General features: G+C 46.1%; 2 protein-coding genes across 7 annotated transcripts in view; one reads left to right on the top strand and one right to left on the bottom strand.

Moving 5' to 3' along the window:
• LAS1L (LAS1 like ribosome biogenesis factor) overlaps positions 1–5,928 on the bottom strand; it is a 28,402-nt gene extending 22,474 nt beyond the window's left edge. The window contains exons 1-6 of the mRNA XM_037407992.1: positions 5,717–5,928; positions 4,983–5,108; positions 4,726–4,795; positions 3,513–3,594; positions 2,358–2,549; positions 403–449 (exon numbers count right to left, since the gene is read on the bottom strand). Of these exons, the coding sequence (XP_037263889.1) occupies positions 403–449; positions 2,358–2,549; positions 3,513–3,594; positions 4,726–4,795; positions 4,983–5,108; positions 5,717–5,913 (714 nt within the window). The 5' untranslated portion in view covers positions 5,914–5,928. The remainder of the gene's footprint in view (positions 1–402; positions 450–2,357; positions 2,550–3,512; positions 3,595–4,725; positions 4,796–4,982; positions 5,109–5,716) is intronic.
• A 109-nt stretch (positions 5,929–6,037) lies between these two features.
• Positions 6,038–13,864, top strand: LOC119157422 (potassium voltage-gated channel subfamily C member 3-like). 6 transcript variants are annotated; one of them, XM_037408341.1, is made up of 5 exons: positions 6,039–6,565; positions 8,973–9,019; positions 10,471–10,695; positions 10,809–11,346; positions 11,951–13,864. In XM_037408341.1, the coding sequence occupies exons 4-5, from the start codon at positions 10,855–10,857 to the stop codon at positions 12,752–12,754; spliced, it is 1,296 nt and encodes a 431-aa protein (XP_037264238.1). In that variant the 5' UTR covers positions 6,039–6,565; positions 8,973–9,019; positions 10,471–10,695; positions 10,809–10,854; the 3' UTR covers positions 12,755–13,864. The 6 variants fall into 6 exon arrangements, with proteins under 6 accessions (XP_037264244.1, XP_037264242.1, XP_037264238.1 ...); XM_037408347.1 differs by lacking the exon at positions 10,471–10,695 and having other exon boundaries at positions 6,038–6,565; positions 10,855–11,346; XM_037408344.1 differs by lacking the exon at positions 10,471–10,695.
• Positions 13,865–18,228: the final 4,364 nt, after the last annotated feature.

The raw sequence follows: 18,228 nt of genomic DNA, 5'->3' as shown, positions 1-18,228 counted from the left end.
AAAACTCTCTCCACACATGCAGCAGTCATGGGTCTACTGTGGGCTATGCACTAGATGGCAGCTCTACTTTAGGCCAGAGTACATAAACTGGCAAGCGTTAGCAGCCTGTGGCCACTGGCGTACTGTCACCCCTACAGCACCGATACAAATACCACTTCTGTATCACTGACACTTCTGGAGAGATTATAATTGTGGGAGGGTGCTACAGGGGAAAAAAAATAAATCCCTGCTGTTACATGAAACAAACTCCTGGCACAGCAACTTAGTCGTGCTAGCATTCAGGTATTTCAAATGATGCCTGGCCAAGAGCATTAGTTCTTCAGTTTGGGCAAGAATGAAGACTTACCACCCCAAGCAGGAAATGAGAAGAACCAGAAGTGCTGGTGATCAGACCGTACTTACCCTAAACTGCTCATTCTTGTAGGATATCAGCACATCTCTGACTTTTTCTAGAAATAAACATAAATATATAGTTTAAGCAGGGAATGGATCAACTATGTAAAGGAATTTTGCATCTGGGCAAGCTGCTTAGTTCTGCTGAGTATACACTCAAGGAAGACTGCAGTCAAATGAAATCATAAATTCCAATTCAGGCAACACTGTGGAAGACTCCTACAGCTCCCAGACTTTTCCAGTAACATAAAATTTATGAAGTGGGGTTGAACCATGAGTTCAGTATTTTATCACAGCCAAGCTGGATAAATCCAGACAGCTCCAAAAAACCCCCTAAATAGATCAGATTAGGAAGAAATTGTTCCCACAGACAGTTCATGTTCTGCTGCATATTTGCAATCCTCATACTTGCATTTCAAATCTATTTCAACAGCACTGAGGCTACTCACATCCTTACTGGACTTCATTAAAGTTGAATTGACCATCCACATGAGATGTCCTTTCTCTCATCTGTGGACCACTTCTACTGTACCTGAAATAGCACCATCTTTCAAAATACTTCACCATTCAGGTGTGATTGTCACCTGCTATCAGAATGCCCACCACCCAGTATCAGCTAGATTAAACTTCACAGGCATTTGAACTGTAGCACTGATACATCATTGCCATTCCATCACTCTAGACGTATAAATCACAGAATCTACTGTATCGATCTGTGGTTCTCTCTTTTGGTAGCTGGGGGCGGGGTGTTGTTCTTTTTTCTTTTTTTTTTTAATTTTTGTGTGAGGGGCTAACCAGGGAGAAGGAGGAATAGCACATGCTTGGATCTCATCCAACATGAAGTCAGACAGGAGCCCCCACATACACTCTGACAAGAAGTGATAAGTGCTGCTGTGTTCCAAACGTCAGTACTGCCTCTATGTTTGGATTGTTCTGATAAATTATGTATTAAAATCAAAGTGCACAACAAATTAGCTAACGCTTCTGGACTGCAGCTACTGTATCTATGTATGCGTCTGTTACAAAGGAATCTAGAAGACTTGCAACAAATTCATAGATCCTAAAGCCAGAAAGATCATTATAGTCACCCAGTGTAACCTTCCAGGGAGCAGTAAGGGTCACTTCAGCATTTCTGCTGAAACACTCTCTGGACCTTGGATTGGGCTGCTCTAATCTGCTGGGTGAGTTACTCCCCATAAGCATGCCATGTTTTGTCTGAAAAAGTTATGACTAACTCATTTTACTGTTGGAGGTACTGTTTGATACCTCAAACTCACAGACCAGCCACCTAATCTGAACTCCTGCTTCCTCCAGTAAGTCATTCAAACCACAAATCGACTTTGAGTAAAGTTCTTTATTTTGGGTTCAAAAACTCCCGGTGATGGAAAAGCAACCACCAACACAGTTTACCAAAGTTTTCCCATTGTTTTGCACTTTGTATCTTAGATTATGCCCATGTTGAGTTACCTGTGATTACTTTTTATTTTACATACTATTGGCAGCTAGTAATTTTTCTGTCCACATGTGAAGTATTTTGAAACTGGCTGAACTGCCCTTATCCTGTTCTTGCTCAAGTTATGAATCTGCAGAGTTTTGAGGGCTATAAAAGGACCACAGCATTCTTTGCCAGTAATGGCCTCAATACCAAAACTATGGCTGTCAAGACACTACAACTAATTTTTACAACACTTGGTCCTAAACCATCCCAGTATAACTGTTGCTACTGATTAGTATACTGCATATTCAACAGAAGTAAAAGATTTTACGATACAAATTCAGTCAGCTAATACCAAAAAAGTCAGACACCCCAAGAATCCACTCAGGTCCAAAGAGGAATCCCAAAACCTGAGCTGAAGATATATCTTTATGCATTGTCAGGGCTAGAAGATGACACTTTTAAAGTGTTCTCTCTAGCATGGGACATACCTAATCCCTGTATGTGCCATTATTCTAGGGACACCTACCATGGAATTCCTTGTGTTTCTGACAGGCCTCATGCTGTGGGGTTTGAATCTCCCATGCGTCATTGTCTAACTCTGCACTTGCTTCCACCCCTTGCTGCTCCTCGTCCTCGTCCTCACTTTCTTCACACAAGTTATTGCCTAGCTGACGGCTCCAATATGTCTTTCGCAGCCAGTCCAGCACAACATCACAACCTAAGGGAGAGCAGAAAACATTATCATCTCAGTGACATTTTGTTATTGAAAAAAAGTAATATAGGTGGCACATTGCTAAGTTGCATTCTGAAAAGAAATGCTGTTAACAAGTTAGGAACCTTGAAATCACATACAAGTCCGTTAATGAAAAAACAACGGAAACCCACACCCCAGTATCACAGGACTGGTAATACCCACCCACTGTCTTTTTGGCCACAGAAAGGACTGGACACTGCTATAGCACTGCACCTTGCTCAAGCCACACCAAATTTAAGCAGAAACTAAGTCCCAGCAGTGGTCCCTTAATGAGAAAATGAGTCAATTCTTTCATATCACCACAATCAACACAGTGTCTGTAACAATAACATAATTTTTTGTTCAGAGACTACATTCTATAGAATGAAAAGAAAACCCCTTTTCTCCCATCACTATTTCACTACCCAATTCAACCTAAGGGTCCTGCCGAAGGTTATTTAACTGGTTCCTCAGTGCTTAACCCAAAATTCCCAGGAATCCCTTCAGATGCCACGGGCTGGTCATTCACTCAGGCTTGCAGTACCTACTGCATTTCTCCCTGAATGGGATTTTTAAAGGTCTCAGGTATCTCAGAGCCACCAGGAGCAGCACTTACCTCTTTCCCTGAGAAGACCTTCCTGTGCCGTAAAGAAGCAAGAGGGCCGAATATTGTTTCCATTATTTTTTTCAGGGGAGGGAGAAAGTCTGTAAACACCTACCCTGTGATGCATCACAATTTGGAGCCACTGGACACAGTTCAGCTATCCACAGCGAGCAGTGGCAAACCCTCCCGATATCTCACACCACAGCTCTTCCTGCCCACTGCCTGCCCTGTAGTGTCCCAAAATGGAGAGAGGGGTGCTCGCTCAGGGCCTGTGGCACTGGCACTGCCACCCCAAGCCCACCTCAGGCTAGGCCCTCATAATGGCACCTGCCAGCAGCACTCACCCTTGCGGCACAGGGCCAGCCGTGGCAACTTTCCGTGGGTCAGCTCATGACGGAGATCCACAACCCAGATGGGGATATCCACCTGGAAGAACAGGTACAGGTGTTACACCACATCTCCTGCTGCATCATGCCACAACTCTATGCAGCCCTGCAAGGCTGCAGAGAACCTCTACCTGAGTGGGAACAGCCTCTTCCAGGCCACTCCCGCACCCCAGTCCTCCCCCCCCCAAGGGTGGGCTGAGATCTCCTCCTCTCTGATCTCACTTCTCTGGTGGCCTAGTATCCGTACAAACTTGGGATTTTACAATTTACGGTCTTCAATGTTACTTGCAAAACAGATGCCTTTTTAGACAAGATACTGAAAAGCAGTTAGATTAAACTGACAAATCATATGATAAATAATACTCAAAGCACACATACTCGAAGTTGCATGCAGTTTTCTGCCACTTTCCTACAGACAGCTAACTTTAACTACGCAAGACCTCTATTTTTAAGCTTGATCAGTTTTAAAAGGTGAGAAGCAGCACCACCTTTCTTAGAAACACAGAAAAAAAAAATCAATTCATCAGTCTCCCACTGGGGCCCCAGACAAGGCTGCATATACAGGTGAGTCTCAAATACTGTCTCTTCTTTCCTTTCAAAACCTGCTCTTCAGACCCAGATACAATGTTCAGTGCAGCTCGCAATAAAAGGACTCAAGTTGATCCTGCTACTACAACTACACCTTGAACCTCCCCTCCTCCACACAGAAGTGGGCAAACGTACCTCAAGCAAGAGATACAAGATGAAAATGCCTGCAAATGTGATCAAGTGCTTTTTATGTATAACCTTGCTTGTCAGAGACTAGAATTTAAAAACCACAGATTAAGCTTTTTTCCCCCCCATACCTCAGTAGCTTAGAAGCAAAAATGCGCGGTGTATGTCAAGTAAGACTATCTACATGTAAATCAAGACTTCTGATCACACACGATTCAGAACACTTTAATGATCATCACCCTTTATTACTCTTAATCTGACTTCAAAGAAGAAAGTTTTAGGCATAGTTACATCAAGCCTCTTTAAAACTCTGCAGCTGGAAAGAACCGGCATTTATAGCCATTGTTTTGGTTACAAAAGAGTGATCCCAACTCCCTCTGCCCAGTGTTGCTAACAGACAACGCACATGCTCTCTGTATAGAAATAAGTTATCAAGTAACTATTATTAAGTATTTACCTCTTTAGCTAATTGTCTCAGAGGAATGCTGACCATTTTCTGTTTCCTTTCTGTGATCAAGTTGACAAACCTGCATGCAGGTTACAGAAAAGATAAATGACTATCAAGAGCTGCTGAGCAACTTGGGACCCCAGAGACAAATTCCCCACACGCTGTACAAGACTGGTCCCAGAGATGCAAAGTGAAATCAGACAGCTGAATAACGCCATCTGTCTGGGTCTCTCTGTCTCACAGCACACAGGCCTTCAGAGCCCTACCTTACAAGAGCCAGCCCGTATGAGAGGATGAGCTCATGAGACTTCAATCTGCCAGATGAATCCAGGACCTTGCAACGAATCAGTTCAGCAGTGCAATCCACTGCAAGAGGCATTTTGGGACCATACCTAGAGATAAAGGACAAAAAAGGGAGCAGTCTCGCAAGAATACACTCCCCCTGCAAAAAGAGTAACTTTCTGGCTACTTTTTCTGCTCTGTGGTACATAACAGCCTGAAAAATGGTATGTAGAAAGATGGCGTCAAAGGCTCTTACCAGAGTTTTATTTGGAACAGTGATTACACAGCGGCTCCTTAGCACATGTTAAACGAATACTTACCGACATGGCAAGCACATACACAATACAAGATGCCATACCTAGACTCGTCTTGTGTGCTGCTGCAGCAGTGGCAACACAGAGTAAAGTGATTTGGGGGCCCTGGATATGCTCACTGCAGCACCCTGCCTTCAAAAACCACCCTGCGAAGCTGTGGCCACACAGGGCTTCTGCCTGCCCCACTACCCTCGGTCCTGCCTGCTTCGGGCCTGAGCTGCGCGCCCCAAATCTGCTGCGCCAAGGCGCCAGCCAGAGGGAGCCCGGCCCCGGCCGTCTGCTCGCACAGCACCCAGGGGGCTGCGGCTGCGTCCCGGGCGCCCAGCGGGCCCAAGCCACGGAGCGCCGGGAGCAGCGTGGGGCAGAGAGGCGGCGGCCCCCCGCCCGCGGTGCGCGGCCCGTACCGACTCTTCCAGGCCGAGACCCGGTCCAACGCTTCCTGCTGCAGCCGGCTGTCTCCGCAGTACAGCCCCACCATCACCTGGTCCCACTCCGCCCTGCCCCTCCACGCCACCACCGTGCGCAACGGCTTGAGCCGCTTGCGGGCCGGGGACGAGCCCGGCCGCCCGCGGCGGCAGGCCAGCCCTGCGCGGCCCGCCATGCCGCCGCGGCTACGCCCGCTCGCACCCAGCTTCCGCTTCCGCTCCTCGATTCCGCTCCCCCTCCCCGCGCCGCGATCGCTTCCGGGGCGGAGGGAGGGGTGGGGAGGGCGGCATTTGGCGACGGGGCCCGCAGCGGGCTTGGGCCCCGCGGGAACGCTAGGCTCGTCGGAGCGATGTAGGACTCGCTCCCAAGTGTAGGGGGGCCTCCTGCAGCGGCTCCCTGCAGGGCCTGCGGCCCGTGGGCTGCTGAGGCCGGCGCCGAACGGGCGCGTTCTTCCCCTGCGTGGCTGTGGGGAGCGGAGGGACGGTGAGGGGTGTCGGGCTGGCCTCAGGGGAGCGGTGTGAGGAGGGGCGGCCGGAGGATTTCGGGGCAGGCAGCGCTGCGCCCGGTGGGACGTGGAACACGGTCCCGGTGGCAGCGGACAGCGCCGGGCTTCGCGCTGTGTCTGCCGGAGCTGACTGGGGTGGGGGCCGCCGCGGCCTGAAGGGAGGCGGCAGCTGGCCCGGCTAAAGCAGCGCGGAGCTTTCAGTGTCCCCGAGCTTCCAGCCTGGCTGCACGTACCCGCGCTTGCAGGAGACTTTACCTGCCCTTTTGTACAGTTGCATCATTTTACAGGTTTTTGCAGCAGGCTGAATCGAGGACTGATCCAGGTGATAAACCGCTTATCTTTTGAAGTGGTTTTTTTATACATTTTTTTCACTATCTGTTTGCATAATCCCAGGAATACACTTGTGTTAGACATCAGCAGAGGTAGAACTGAAATATGGGATGGGAAAAAAGCACTGGAGGTGGAAGTCCACAGAAGCTGCTTGCACCGGTTTTGCTAGTAGCCAAGCCTGTCGGTTCTGGTGCTATCTCCAGCACTGAAAGAGTAGCTTCTTTCCCCAAGGATAGCTCACGCTTTTTTGTTCAGTATGTCCAATGTTCTGAAGCAAGATTTTGTTTGCAAAACTGTTAATAATCCTCACCAGTTTTTTTATGAGTGTTCTCTAAAGAAATGCTTACACTGGGAAGTTTAAACTCCTACTAGTGTATTCTAGCACAAATGCAGTTAATGAAGCACACACACGCACACACCCCCCAATGTAGACTAACGTGAGTATGCCCAAGTACATATGCATGTGTACCTGAGTATGCGCAAACAGGAGAAAATTACAGAACTTCTGCCCTGTACAGAACATTTATTAAATACCAAATACTATGGGAAAGAAACACCGAATGAGGTCTGTTAAAATACTATCTTCGAAAAATGCCTCAGTTTATTACAGCTCCAATCTCCTCCCCACTCCCCCCCCCCCCCCCCCCCCCCCGAAAAGTCCACTTTGTTCTTTGGTGTGAATAAATGTAGGCCAAATCGAAACAAGAGTTTCGTTACTCAAAAGAAGTGTGAGGTTGAGGGAACAGATTTGACATTCCTTGCCAAACTCCTGCAGTGCCTCATGCTGTGAAAGTGAATTCTCAGAAGATATGAGGCAGGGAGAAAACTTGGAATAGAGCCCTGTTCTCTGGAAATTGAGTTGCACTTTTCATCTGCTTAAAAAATGTTCTGAAAGGACAAGCTGTTTAATGCAATCAAAAGGTCTTATTCAGAGCATAGGAACACCATGTGTCATTTTGCTTGCCAGATTATTTCTGGGTTTCAGAAATCAACTGCAGTGCAAAGGTTGTAAAAGACAAATACTGCAGTGCTGTGGAACAGATAGGATACATCAAGCTTGATCAGATCACCTGCTTCCAGAACCTCAGAGACATCAGAAATTAAAAGTATTTTTCATTTGTACTCTCTGAGGGAGAAAGATGTGAACCATTTGATGTCTGTTCCGGAGATGGAAAGGCGCAAGGACTGAAACAGCAGAGATTTCACATGCTTCTTGTCCTTTTCGAGTCTGGGTGTAAGGGGAATTATGCTTGCGCTGTTGCTCTGCTTGTGATGTCTGGCTACGAGGTTGCTCAGTACAGAATCAGGAGGTGATAGGCAAAGATGGCCCATTGCCCAGAATGTCCCGCACAAGATTGGCAGTGATTTGCCAGGATTGTCTGTGGTGTCCCTGTAATACTTGGGAATCTGGATGGTTAGGGTGAGTGGGGTTACTTGCACCTGCAGGTTAAGTGCCAATGAGGAGCGAAGAAACAGACTGTTAGCTAGGTAAAAGGTCTAAATGGAAAACCTATTCTTTGAAAGAAAAGAAATTTCAGTGTGTCAGGGTAATGTAGGCAGTGGATTAAAATGGAAAATCCAGCAAGTGAACTGTGATGATACTTCCTCTAAAGAAACGTGAATCTGCTTTTTATTTGTCTAACTGAAAAGGGAGCCCCCAGAGCCTTCCTGAACAGTCTTGCTCTTGCTGGGAATAAGGAAATTCCTTTTCCTGCTTTCTTTCCAGAGAGTTTGAAGTAAGCAGAGGTGATACCTAGGAACAGCCTCGGAACATCAGCTGAAAGGGAATTTCACAGGCAGCATTCCCTTCTTGACTGGGATTAGCATCTATGTGCCAACCTTCTTCCTGGAGTAATCAATGACAAAAAAAGCATTTAAAATCAGTGGGTGCAAAGGGTTAAGTTTTGGGTCATTCAGAAATTAAGAAAAAGTCCTTTAAACTGAAAAGGGAGAGAGCATGACAAGAAGATGGGAGGTCACGTGGGTTTTTTTGTTTGTTTGCTCCTGTTTTTTATATATTATTTTCTAACTCAAACTTGAATAAGGCACAGCCAAGAAAGAATGATGCTTTGTCTGCCTTTCTGTGGCTTGATAGTTTAATCTGTAATTGGTCCCAAGACATTTGAGCTCCACTCATTTCCCAAACACCATGTCCCTTTGAGCTTGTTAGCAGAGCAGCGGGTGGCGGAGTAGCCAAAACGTTGTTGCCTTCTTGTTTGACTGTTATCCCCTGGAGTAGGGAGAGGGACTGCTGATAGGGCAGAGAACAAGGCAGAGGGGCCTCTGCGTCTTTTCAGTGCTGTTTGCTGGTTTTGTTTTCTGGCATCTCTGAGGCTTAAGCTTTGGAGACCAGCCATCGAACATCCTGTTTTCACTGAATTTTCCCCTGTTCTTCCCAGTCTCTTCTCCTTTCTTCTGGTTGCAGAGTTGCTGCAATAGCACCAAGGTAAGAATATGAAACGACACTTCTCGGCTCATTTCTCACATGGTGATTGTTATCTTTGAGTAAGAGGTATCTGGTGTTCTAAGCAGATAAAGGCAAGTTTAGCTGGGATCTCAAAAATCAGCGTGCTCTTCAGAGAGCTTGGCAAAAGAGGCCAGTAATGTAACTCCAGATTTACTAAGTGCTGAATTAATCTAACCTGCTTAGAATTGTGCTGTGTGGATTCCAGTGCAGCAAGTACTGAGCAATGCCTGCACACTTTAAGTCCTTATGCTCAATCCTGCTCTCTTTGGTCAGTGGAAGTTTTAGGGCGAAGCTGCATCAAGCCTCACTTATGCTGGGATTGGCAAGAACAGCAGACAGGCAGTAATTCTCTTGTGCCACGGTTGTGTGACCAAGCTGCAGCTTCCAGCCTCTCCTGATAAAGCTGAATGGGGTGCTCTATGTAGTTCTTTACTTCTGGGAGTCTCCTCTTGTGCAGGGCTTGTTTCCCTGCTGGTCCTGGATAGCAAGGTTTGTTGCAGAAGTGTGACCTGTGGCCCATGCTCAGAACTTTCTGCAAAAAAGAGCGGAGGGACAGCTGGAGTTTCTGTGTGCATGGTCCTGGCACACTGAGCAGCCATCCCTGGGTAAGAGAGTCCAAACAGGAAAAGTAGACAGTCTTGCTCTGTTACAAGAAGAGAAAAGCCAGAACTAGAAATGCAGGGCATAAGAGACAGTTGGATGGAAATGTGTAGGAAAGGAGGAGGGGAAACAGAAGGATACAGACAGAAGTGGATATGTGGGTGAAAGACAGCCCTAGTCACTGTCTCAAGAATATCCTACCCCTATTCTGCACCTCTCCTGTGTGCTCCTGAGGCTACAGAGATCATTGGTTTCCCTCCTTAGAATGAGGTTCATAAAGCAGGGCTCCAGTTTCTCCCAGGTATGTTGGATTTTGAGGAGCAAGCCAGAGGATGTATTACAGGAAATAAGCAACTGAGCATGCCAGAGACCTTGGCAGCAGGTTCTGGTGCTATTCTGAGATGTCAGCCAGCCCTAAAGGAAATGCAGGAATGTTCTATGTTTCTATCTAGCCCAGGAATCCTGCCTATGGATTCCAGGTAAGGAGCAGCTTCCTGCAGAGGGAAAGGTGCTTTGGCTCAGTGGGACTCTGTACAGGGAAGACTCAAGGAAAAAGCATAATTCAGACAGCCTAAATGTTCCCACCAGGCAGCAGGGTCTCTCGTGAAACTTGTTATGCTAGGCTAGACATGGGAGATTATGTTCAAAAACTTGCTTGGAGGATAAGCTGTTGATGACCTCTTTGGCACTTGAAGGTCTCTGCAAGAAACTGTGGAGAAAGAAATTGGGGGTGGAGATGAAAGAAATAGACAAGGGGAGGGATAGTGGAAGAAATGTCTTGGGAATGAGAACTTTACCTCAAATGAGTTTATTGCAATGATTATCTACAGTGTATGAACAAATGTGGTGGAACAGATGCTGAACTGTGTTCACTGTCTCCATGGGGAGAAGCTGAGAGGGATCGCAGTGCAAACCAGATGTTTGTCATTTTGTTTGATGCATCTCCTGAAAAGTGCTGAGACAATATGGCCGTGGAGCAGAGTCTAGGAACAGGTGCTGGACATGATGGGGAATGGCAGAAGTGCCTTCCTGCTTACAGGAAATGCAGGTTTCAGGTATAAAATGTGCTTTAAAAGCACTGGAATGAGGTACCCTGGAAAACCTTCCTGCTCTGAAACTTGCTTTGCTTTACTTCCTTTAATTTGTGTTCTTCTCTTTTTTACTGAAGATAAACAAGAGCCTATGAGAACTTGCACCTCCCTTCTCCCTCACAGATGGAAGGCTCCAAGGAAAAAATCATCCTGAATATTGGGGGAGTGAGATATGAGACATACAGCAGCACCCTCCAGACCTTCCCAGGAACCAAGCTGTGCAGCCTAACAGAGCCCCATGCCCCAAGCATCTACGACTATGATCCCGCCACCAAAGAGTTCTTTTTTGATAGGAGTGCTGAAATCTTCAGCTACGTGTTGAACTATTATAGGACCAAACATTTCCACTGTCCCATTGATATCTGTAGGTCAGTCTTAGAAGAAGAGCTGGCTTTCTGGGAAATAAATGAGACACAGCTAGCATCCTGCTGCTGGTTGAAGCTGAATAACAAAGAGGTGCAGCCAGAGGAATTTAACATTTGGGATGAAAATGAACAGACTGATGACCAGTGCCTCATAGTCCAGACAGAAAGAAGGGATTTCAGCTGGCGAACCAGGTGGCAGCCAAAGATTTGGTCTGTTTTTGAAAAACCCTTTTCCTCTTTCAGTGCTAAGGTAATACTATGTGTGGAGATGGACATAGCCTGTGTCCTTTGGGATTACTGGAATGAATCCATGAAAAATGATAATGGGTTCATAGCTTTGATAAGTACACTTTGAATCCCAGATTAAAAAAGAAATTTAAATGCTGTCTTCTCATTAACAAATATCTCCTCCTTCTCTCCTGCTCTTGTTCTATGTACAAAATGCATGCTCTGTGCCTCTTTAAAATGTCAGGTGTGCAGAGCAACAAACAAGTTAGAGACAGCAGAGGACGTTTTCTGTGCTGCTGGTATTTCTGGAGCCAACATTTGGTGCCAAAGTGGCTCTCAGTGTGAGTCTGTCTGTGTTACTCCAGCTGTCAGACATTTCCCCTTCCTTACAAACTCCAATATGGGAGTTCAGGTGTTGTTTATTTTATTCCAATCTTCTCTATTATTTTGCAAACCTGGAAGGAGAAAATGCACCCCATGTAAACAAAATGATGGTGATTTGAGAAAATTAGTCTGGGACTGTACCGTGCCCGTGGAGGTGATCCTGGGCTTGTTTTGGGGCAATGAGGTTATGTGATACATGTTTGTTGAACTAATTGCATTTGTGCCCTTTCCTCCCTCTGCAGTGCTTGGCTTTTGTTTCCCTGCTGTTCATCGTTGGAATTGTCATCATATTCTGTGAGGAGACCAAGGCACAATTTGAGTTTTTTACTGCTAACTTCACCTCTGTTGGCTATTCTGAGGTCTCCCACAATGACCGTGAACCCTATTACCACCAGCCTGCCTACTTGCTTCATCTGGAGCTTTTCTGTGTCCTCTGGTTTACTTTTGAGTTCTCTGTGCGATTTTGTTTCTGCCCAGACAAGAAATTGTTCTTCCAAAATCCCCTGAACATGGTTGACTTCCTCTCTCTCTTCCCGGTTTATATTGAACTCTTTGTGGCTGGGCAGATTCAGAGAATGCCAAGCCTGGGGCTTTGGTTGGGCTTTGTTCGCGTTGTCTATCTCCTCAAGCTCCTGAAGATATCCAAGCTGATAGAAACGCCATTGATCCTCAGGGTTCTGTGCTACACCCTCAAGTCTATCCTCAGAGAGATATTTATCCTGCTGATGCTTCTGGCCTTTGAGACCCTCTTCTTTGGCTCTCTCTTTTTCTATGGGGAGTTGCTGGGTAGCCACCCCTCCTACACAGGGGAGCTGCACTTCACTGACATTCTTGTTTGCTTCTGGTGGGCTTTGATCACGCTCACTACAGTGGGCTACGGAGATATTATCCCTCTCACCACAGCTGGCCAAGTGACAGCAGCCTTAGCCGCGGTGTTCGGCATGTTAACTATTATCATCCCAATACCCATTTTCCTGGTGAAATTTAAAAGCTATTATGACATTGCTATCTTCAAACAGAAGCTGAAAAGGAGCAAGAAACTTTAACACTTCAGAACCTGCGTTCCCCTTTGCTTTTAGCAATAAACCTTCCCTTTTGTGGGAAGGGAGTGCAAGTAGTTCTTACTGCATTTACTTGCTGCCTTAGCACATTTCAAACCATTGGTGAGGCCTCAGGTTGCAGTACTTGATCAGACCTGTCAAATCCCATGGGTCTTTCTCACATTGTACTTCATTCCATGCTCTTTTACATGCCACAGTTTCTCTCTCTCATCTAGCTCTTCGGAGACAGGCTGTGATGCTGCATTATAGCCTGAATGTGCACCACATAGCTCAGTTCCATGACCTGGGGCCGCAGCATATTCCCTCAGCTGGCATACAACCCATGATGCTAGCTATGCATTCCATCACCTGACAGACCATAATAACACTTTGCATGCTGGGAAAGAAGATTTGTGCACGGTCCTGCTCTGACAGTGGCGAGGAAGCATGGGTGGTTTGTTTTTGTTTTTTTTTTAACAGTGTTCTGTTTCCTCATTTTACCTTAACAAGCCAGTGCATCTGATTTGCCTGCCCTCACACAGATGTAAGGAAGGCAGCAGGCTGAACTGGGTATCTGCAGTCCTGAGAGCCAGCACTGTTTGATAACCTGCTTTGCAGGCTCACAGGAATTGCTGTGGCATTCGGGTAGCAGCAAGGAAGCCCTCTGACGGCAAACCCTTTTTGGTTCCGCTGAAGTTAATGGCAATTTTTCCTTGACCTCAGGGAGATCAGCATTGCATTGGACACTTCCAGTGGATCAACATATTTCAACAGTTCTGGATTTTTCTGTAATGAAGTCACTGAGCTGTTAGCTAAAATACCTGTGTGGGTTTTGCTGTTCAAAAGGAAGAACATAATCTACAGTACTCAATATAATTTTAATGTCATTTACTTCCTTAAGGCAGAGATATAAACTAGGAGTATTTATCTCTTAACTGGGTAGTCTTAATTGTTACCTATGTTGAATTTTGAAATAACAAGTATTGTTGAGGTATGAAAAAAACCCATATCCCATTTTTTACATAGCAAGACGATGTGCTAAAATTATTTTGTTTACTAAGTAAAAAAGTTCTGTATACAATAACATTTATGTATTTAAATTTCATTAAGCCTGCATTTTAATTGTGATTTTGATTAAGTTTTGCCTGTCACTATAATTTTGCTGTTCAGGATAGCATTTTAAGGCTGCTTTAGTTTTATTGGAACAACAGGTAGTTTTACTCTATTCTAGTACAATTACAATGAATTAGTTTCTGTAAAGAGAGAGAGAGAAAAGCACTGCAGACATTTCAGGCACAAAGCACACAAGAGGTTGAAGACACCCTGGCAGTGTAAGGAAGGTGTGGGTGTTCTCCTGCACCCACTTTTGCTATCCACAGAGTGGAGGAGTGCGCAGGATAAAGCCATGCGTGCTGGTGCATAGTGATTTGTCTTAATTAGATCAAAGTAGTGATATGTTTTCTGTGGATCTGTATAGTCTTCTTGGAAATTCTTGGAAAGTAATTGCAGCAGTTTAACAGAGATTTATCAGGCCTGTTCTCAAGTTTTCGGCAGTCTGGGAAAGGGTCCATGATATAATCATAGGCCATGACCCCATTTAAGAATCCAAGCCAAATCCACTGGAACAGTTACATCTTACTGGCTGTGAAGTTAGGAGGTGGTTCAGAATGCTGCAATGGTTATTTTTGTGTTCAGCCAGCTCTGCTGGTGTACATCCTTTTTTTCAGCAGATGCTTCACAGGAGACAGATTTTCTGCAGTTGAGGAGAACAACTTCGCTGCTGCCCCCAGAAGAGGATGCTCTCTAAGGGCGTGTGGCAGCCCTGTTTCTGCACAGGAAGTATGATGTGAACATCAGAACAGGGTGTTGCACTGCTCTCTGTAACATGGCTCCATTCAGATCCAAATGTACATTCCTGTCACATCTGTTAGTGTCCACTCCCGTTTGTCATAAAACCAGCAGTTACAGCAGCAACATTAAGTTGACATTGATATGATGGAGGAACAGTAGTTCCTCTGGATCAAAGGATCTAACCCTGCTGAGAACTCAGCACTGGATTTATCAGAGGAAGAATACATACTCCAAGCTCAAAAAACCTGCATGGAGTTTGTGGCAACCAGAATTGGTTAGATCAATAGCTGTTGTTCAGTGAAAGAGCGGTATATGGAAAATCATCATCTGTGAAGTGTTGCCAGGCTCTAGCTGAATTTAAATTCCTTAAACATAGTAAAGTAGATGTTACGGTGTCCTTGGGGATTTTCTGAGAGTCAAATTGCTATATATATATTAGGAAAACAATGACTTAAAAAATACACTTAACTTAGAGAACAGTGCAATGAATGATATATTTCACTCCAGAGAATAATCATCCAGCTGAGTTTCAAAGTGCCAAAGACAGAAATCTATTATCCTGGCTACATGCCGGAATTGCCTCTGAGGTTTGTCCAGTCACCAGAAGATACTGTGGAAAAATAGCTTTCTGTATAGTAATAACATACAAATCATAAAACTATCTCTGCACTAGGGTTAGGGATTTGAAAGCTTGGAGAACTGATGTCTTGGGGCTGAAAATAAAATCAGTGGTATTCAAAAACCCATTTAAGTTCTAGCTGTCATTTGTTAAAAAAACCAGAAGGTAACTGTTGAAATGGAAGGATGTAGGTGACAGAAGGACCTACACGAGACTCTGAAGTACCTGTGACTTCCCTAATCCTTAGGGTGTGTTTCACATATGCCTCAAAGCAAAGAGAAGGTGCCCCAAGACAGAGGTGTTGCCAAGATAGATGCTCCTGTCATTTGCCCAGCCCACTGCCACAAGGCCAGCTGGATCACTTCAACGCGATCAGAAAGTGGTTTCTTACGTTACTGTTTTCAAAGTTCAGCACCTCCTATTGTCTGCTTTCATCCCAAACTAGACACATGTCCAAGCTGTGGCATTCATGAGCATATGTACAGATGCAGGACTAATTCCATTCCAGCAGTGAGGAGTGGCTGCACTACCCTCGTTTTGCTGTCATCTGTGTGATGTTAAAACTAGGGCACCTGCTCTTGAATCGAGGCTCCTTTGGGCCTTCAGGCATCCTCAGTCTGGGACCCTGGGGGTATCCAGATCTATGTGGTCAGTGAATCAAGGATCCAGCTTACTCTCAAGACCATTTTGTGGTTTGTGCATGAAAAGCCACCTCACCCCATGCCCTAGAGTGGCATAAACAGGGACAGCCTGAGAAGTCACATGATCCTGGCCAAGTTCTTCTGCTTGTGTAGAGCAGGCAGGCAGGGCACATTTCTTCCATGTTACTAATTGCTAACAGCACACAGCTAAGCACACTGCAGGCAATTTCACCACGTGCTGTATAGCCCGTGTGAGACTGGTGCATGATGCACATTACTGCGGTGACGGAACCCTGACCAGTAGCCAGTGCCCACACAGCTGGTTCCTTACTCTCCTCAGTGGGATGGGGAGAGAAAATAAGATGGAGAAGCTTATTGGTAGAGATAAAGACAGGGAGATCACTTACCTATTACTGTTACTGGCAAAACAGATTCAACCTGGGGAAAGTAAATTACTGCCAATTAAAATAGATTCAGATAGTGAGAAATAAAACCCAAAATTAAGCCAATAAATCAATAAAGGTGGAAGGATTTTGATGAGCCTTTATAATGCCTCATTACATCTTTCTTACTTTTTGGACATTACATCTGTATTAACACCTTATTATTGTGTTTGCATGATAAAGACATATAGGTGTTTTCTCTTGCTTTGCCCTTTATTGCAATCAAGTATTGCATCACCAACACTTTCCTGTGGCATATGAAGGCACAGACTCCATGTGAGATCCTTCATTACATACATAAGTGCTGGTTATATACAGTCACTTATCAACCCAAGTTCTGACCCTGGAATGTGCCTATGTGCAGCAAAGCACCTTTGCAGCCAGTTCACACCCCACCAAGCTGCTTGCCCAGCCCAGCCCAGCCCAGCCCAGCCCAGCCCAGCCCAGCCCAGCCCCGCCCAGCCCCGCCCCGCCCAGCCCCGCCCCCTTAACAGATCTCTTCTTCCCCCATACTTAAACTGTGGGAGGCTTTGGGCACGTTCCTTATTGCAGGCAGGTGTGCACAGTAACTGATTTGCAGATGAGCTCAGAGAGCCAGATTTAGTGTTAGTGATTTCCTCGCTACATTTTAAGACACAATCACTCTGCAACCTGGCACCCAGACAATGCACAAAGCCCTTTCTTTATCTCCACATCCGGGGCTCGGGAGCAAGCAGGAAAAGCCTGCACAGATTTCAGAAAGAGCCCTTACGCTTTCCCCTCCCCATTTTTTCTGGGCTTAACGCCACCCCTTCACTCCTGACTCTTCTGCCTATTACACCACCCACCCAGCTGACAGCCTAGCTGCCCTGCTGGGGCCTGCCCGGGCCAGCTGTGCCTAGCCCAGGGTGCCCTGGTCCCCTGCAGCCACCTGCACCCAGCGCTGCTGGCATGATGCGCATCCTGTCCCAAGAGCACCGGGCTGCAGTGTGGCACTGGAGCCCCGCTGTGCTGCGGCAGCCCGGTGAGACAGGGGGAAAAGGTCATGCTCCCAGGTGAAGGTAAGCACAGGGATGAAACAATCCCTAATGCACAAGCTCATCTGCCACCAGCTCACCTCAGCAAACTTTGCCTCCGGTGATGAGTCCTGGAGCTAGAAACCAGGGTGGGGGTGTGTTGCCAGTACAGGCTGTTCCTGTCAGCCCAACTGCTGTGCCATTGCTGTTTTCATAGCTCGACCATGGACACACGGCCCTTGGAGAGGGCATGGTAGGCTCTTTGTGAAAAAAGGGGAGAGGATATGAGCTTTGGCAACAGACTATGAAAAAGCCTGCAGCAGATTTCAGCACTGAGAAGGCTGGGATTCATGGCAGAAAGCCAGAGAAATGGCTGGCATTTTACATCAGTGCATTGCCCTGACCCAAAAACCTTCAGCTTCCTGGTCACCAGAGTGCGGGGCGTTGCAAGGCGTTCTTTGCTATGGCATCACCTACCCTGTGGGATTCAGGTAAGAGTCTTTCATGTACAGCGAAAGTGGAATTTGTGAGGATTCCCACCCCAGAGGGGTCTCAGCAGTTGGTAATGTGCTTTTATTTTGAATCAGAATAAAAAGTCAAAAATGGCTATCAGGGAGGCAGAAGCCAAGCACAAAACCACAACAGCCAGAGCAGGGTCTTTGTCAGCCAGGACCCAGCTACATAGTACCAAGTGAGGTCAGCACCTTGCAAGTCCGTGGTGATAAGAAGTGAGTCTGCAAATCAGGACCATGTCCAGTGACAGTTACCAGGACCACGCAGTCCGGTGATCACCAGGTAGATCCAGAGTGAAACAGACTCTTTGAGAATACCGAACTGCCTCATTTTGATTCAGTAAAACCACTTGATTGCAATAAAGGCAAAACAAGAGAAAATGTCTGTATGTTTAACATGCAAACACAATAATAAGGTA

Source organism: Falco rusticolus, chromosome 14, assembly GCF_015220075.1.
Source record: "Falco rusticolus isolate bFalRus1 chromosome 14, bFalRus1.pri, whole genome shotgun sequence".
NCBI classification, from domain to species: Eukaryota; Metazoa; Chordata; class Aves; order Falconiformes; family Falconidae; genus Falco; species Falco rusticolus.
This window is presented reverse-complemented; position numbering and strand designations above follow the sequence as displayed.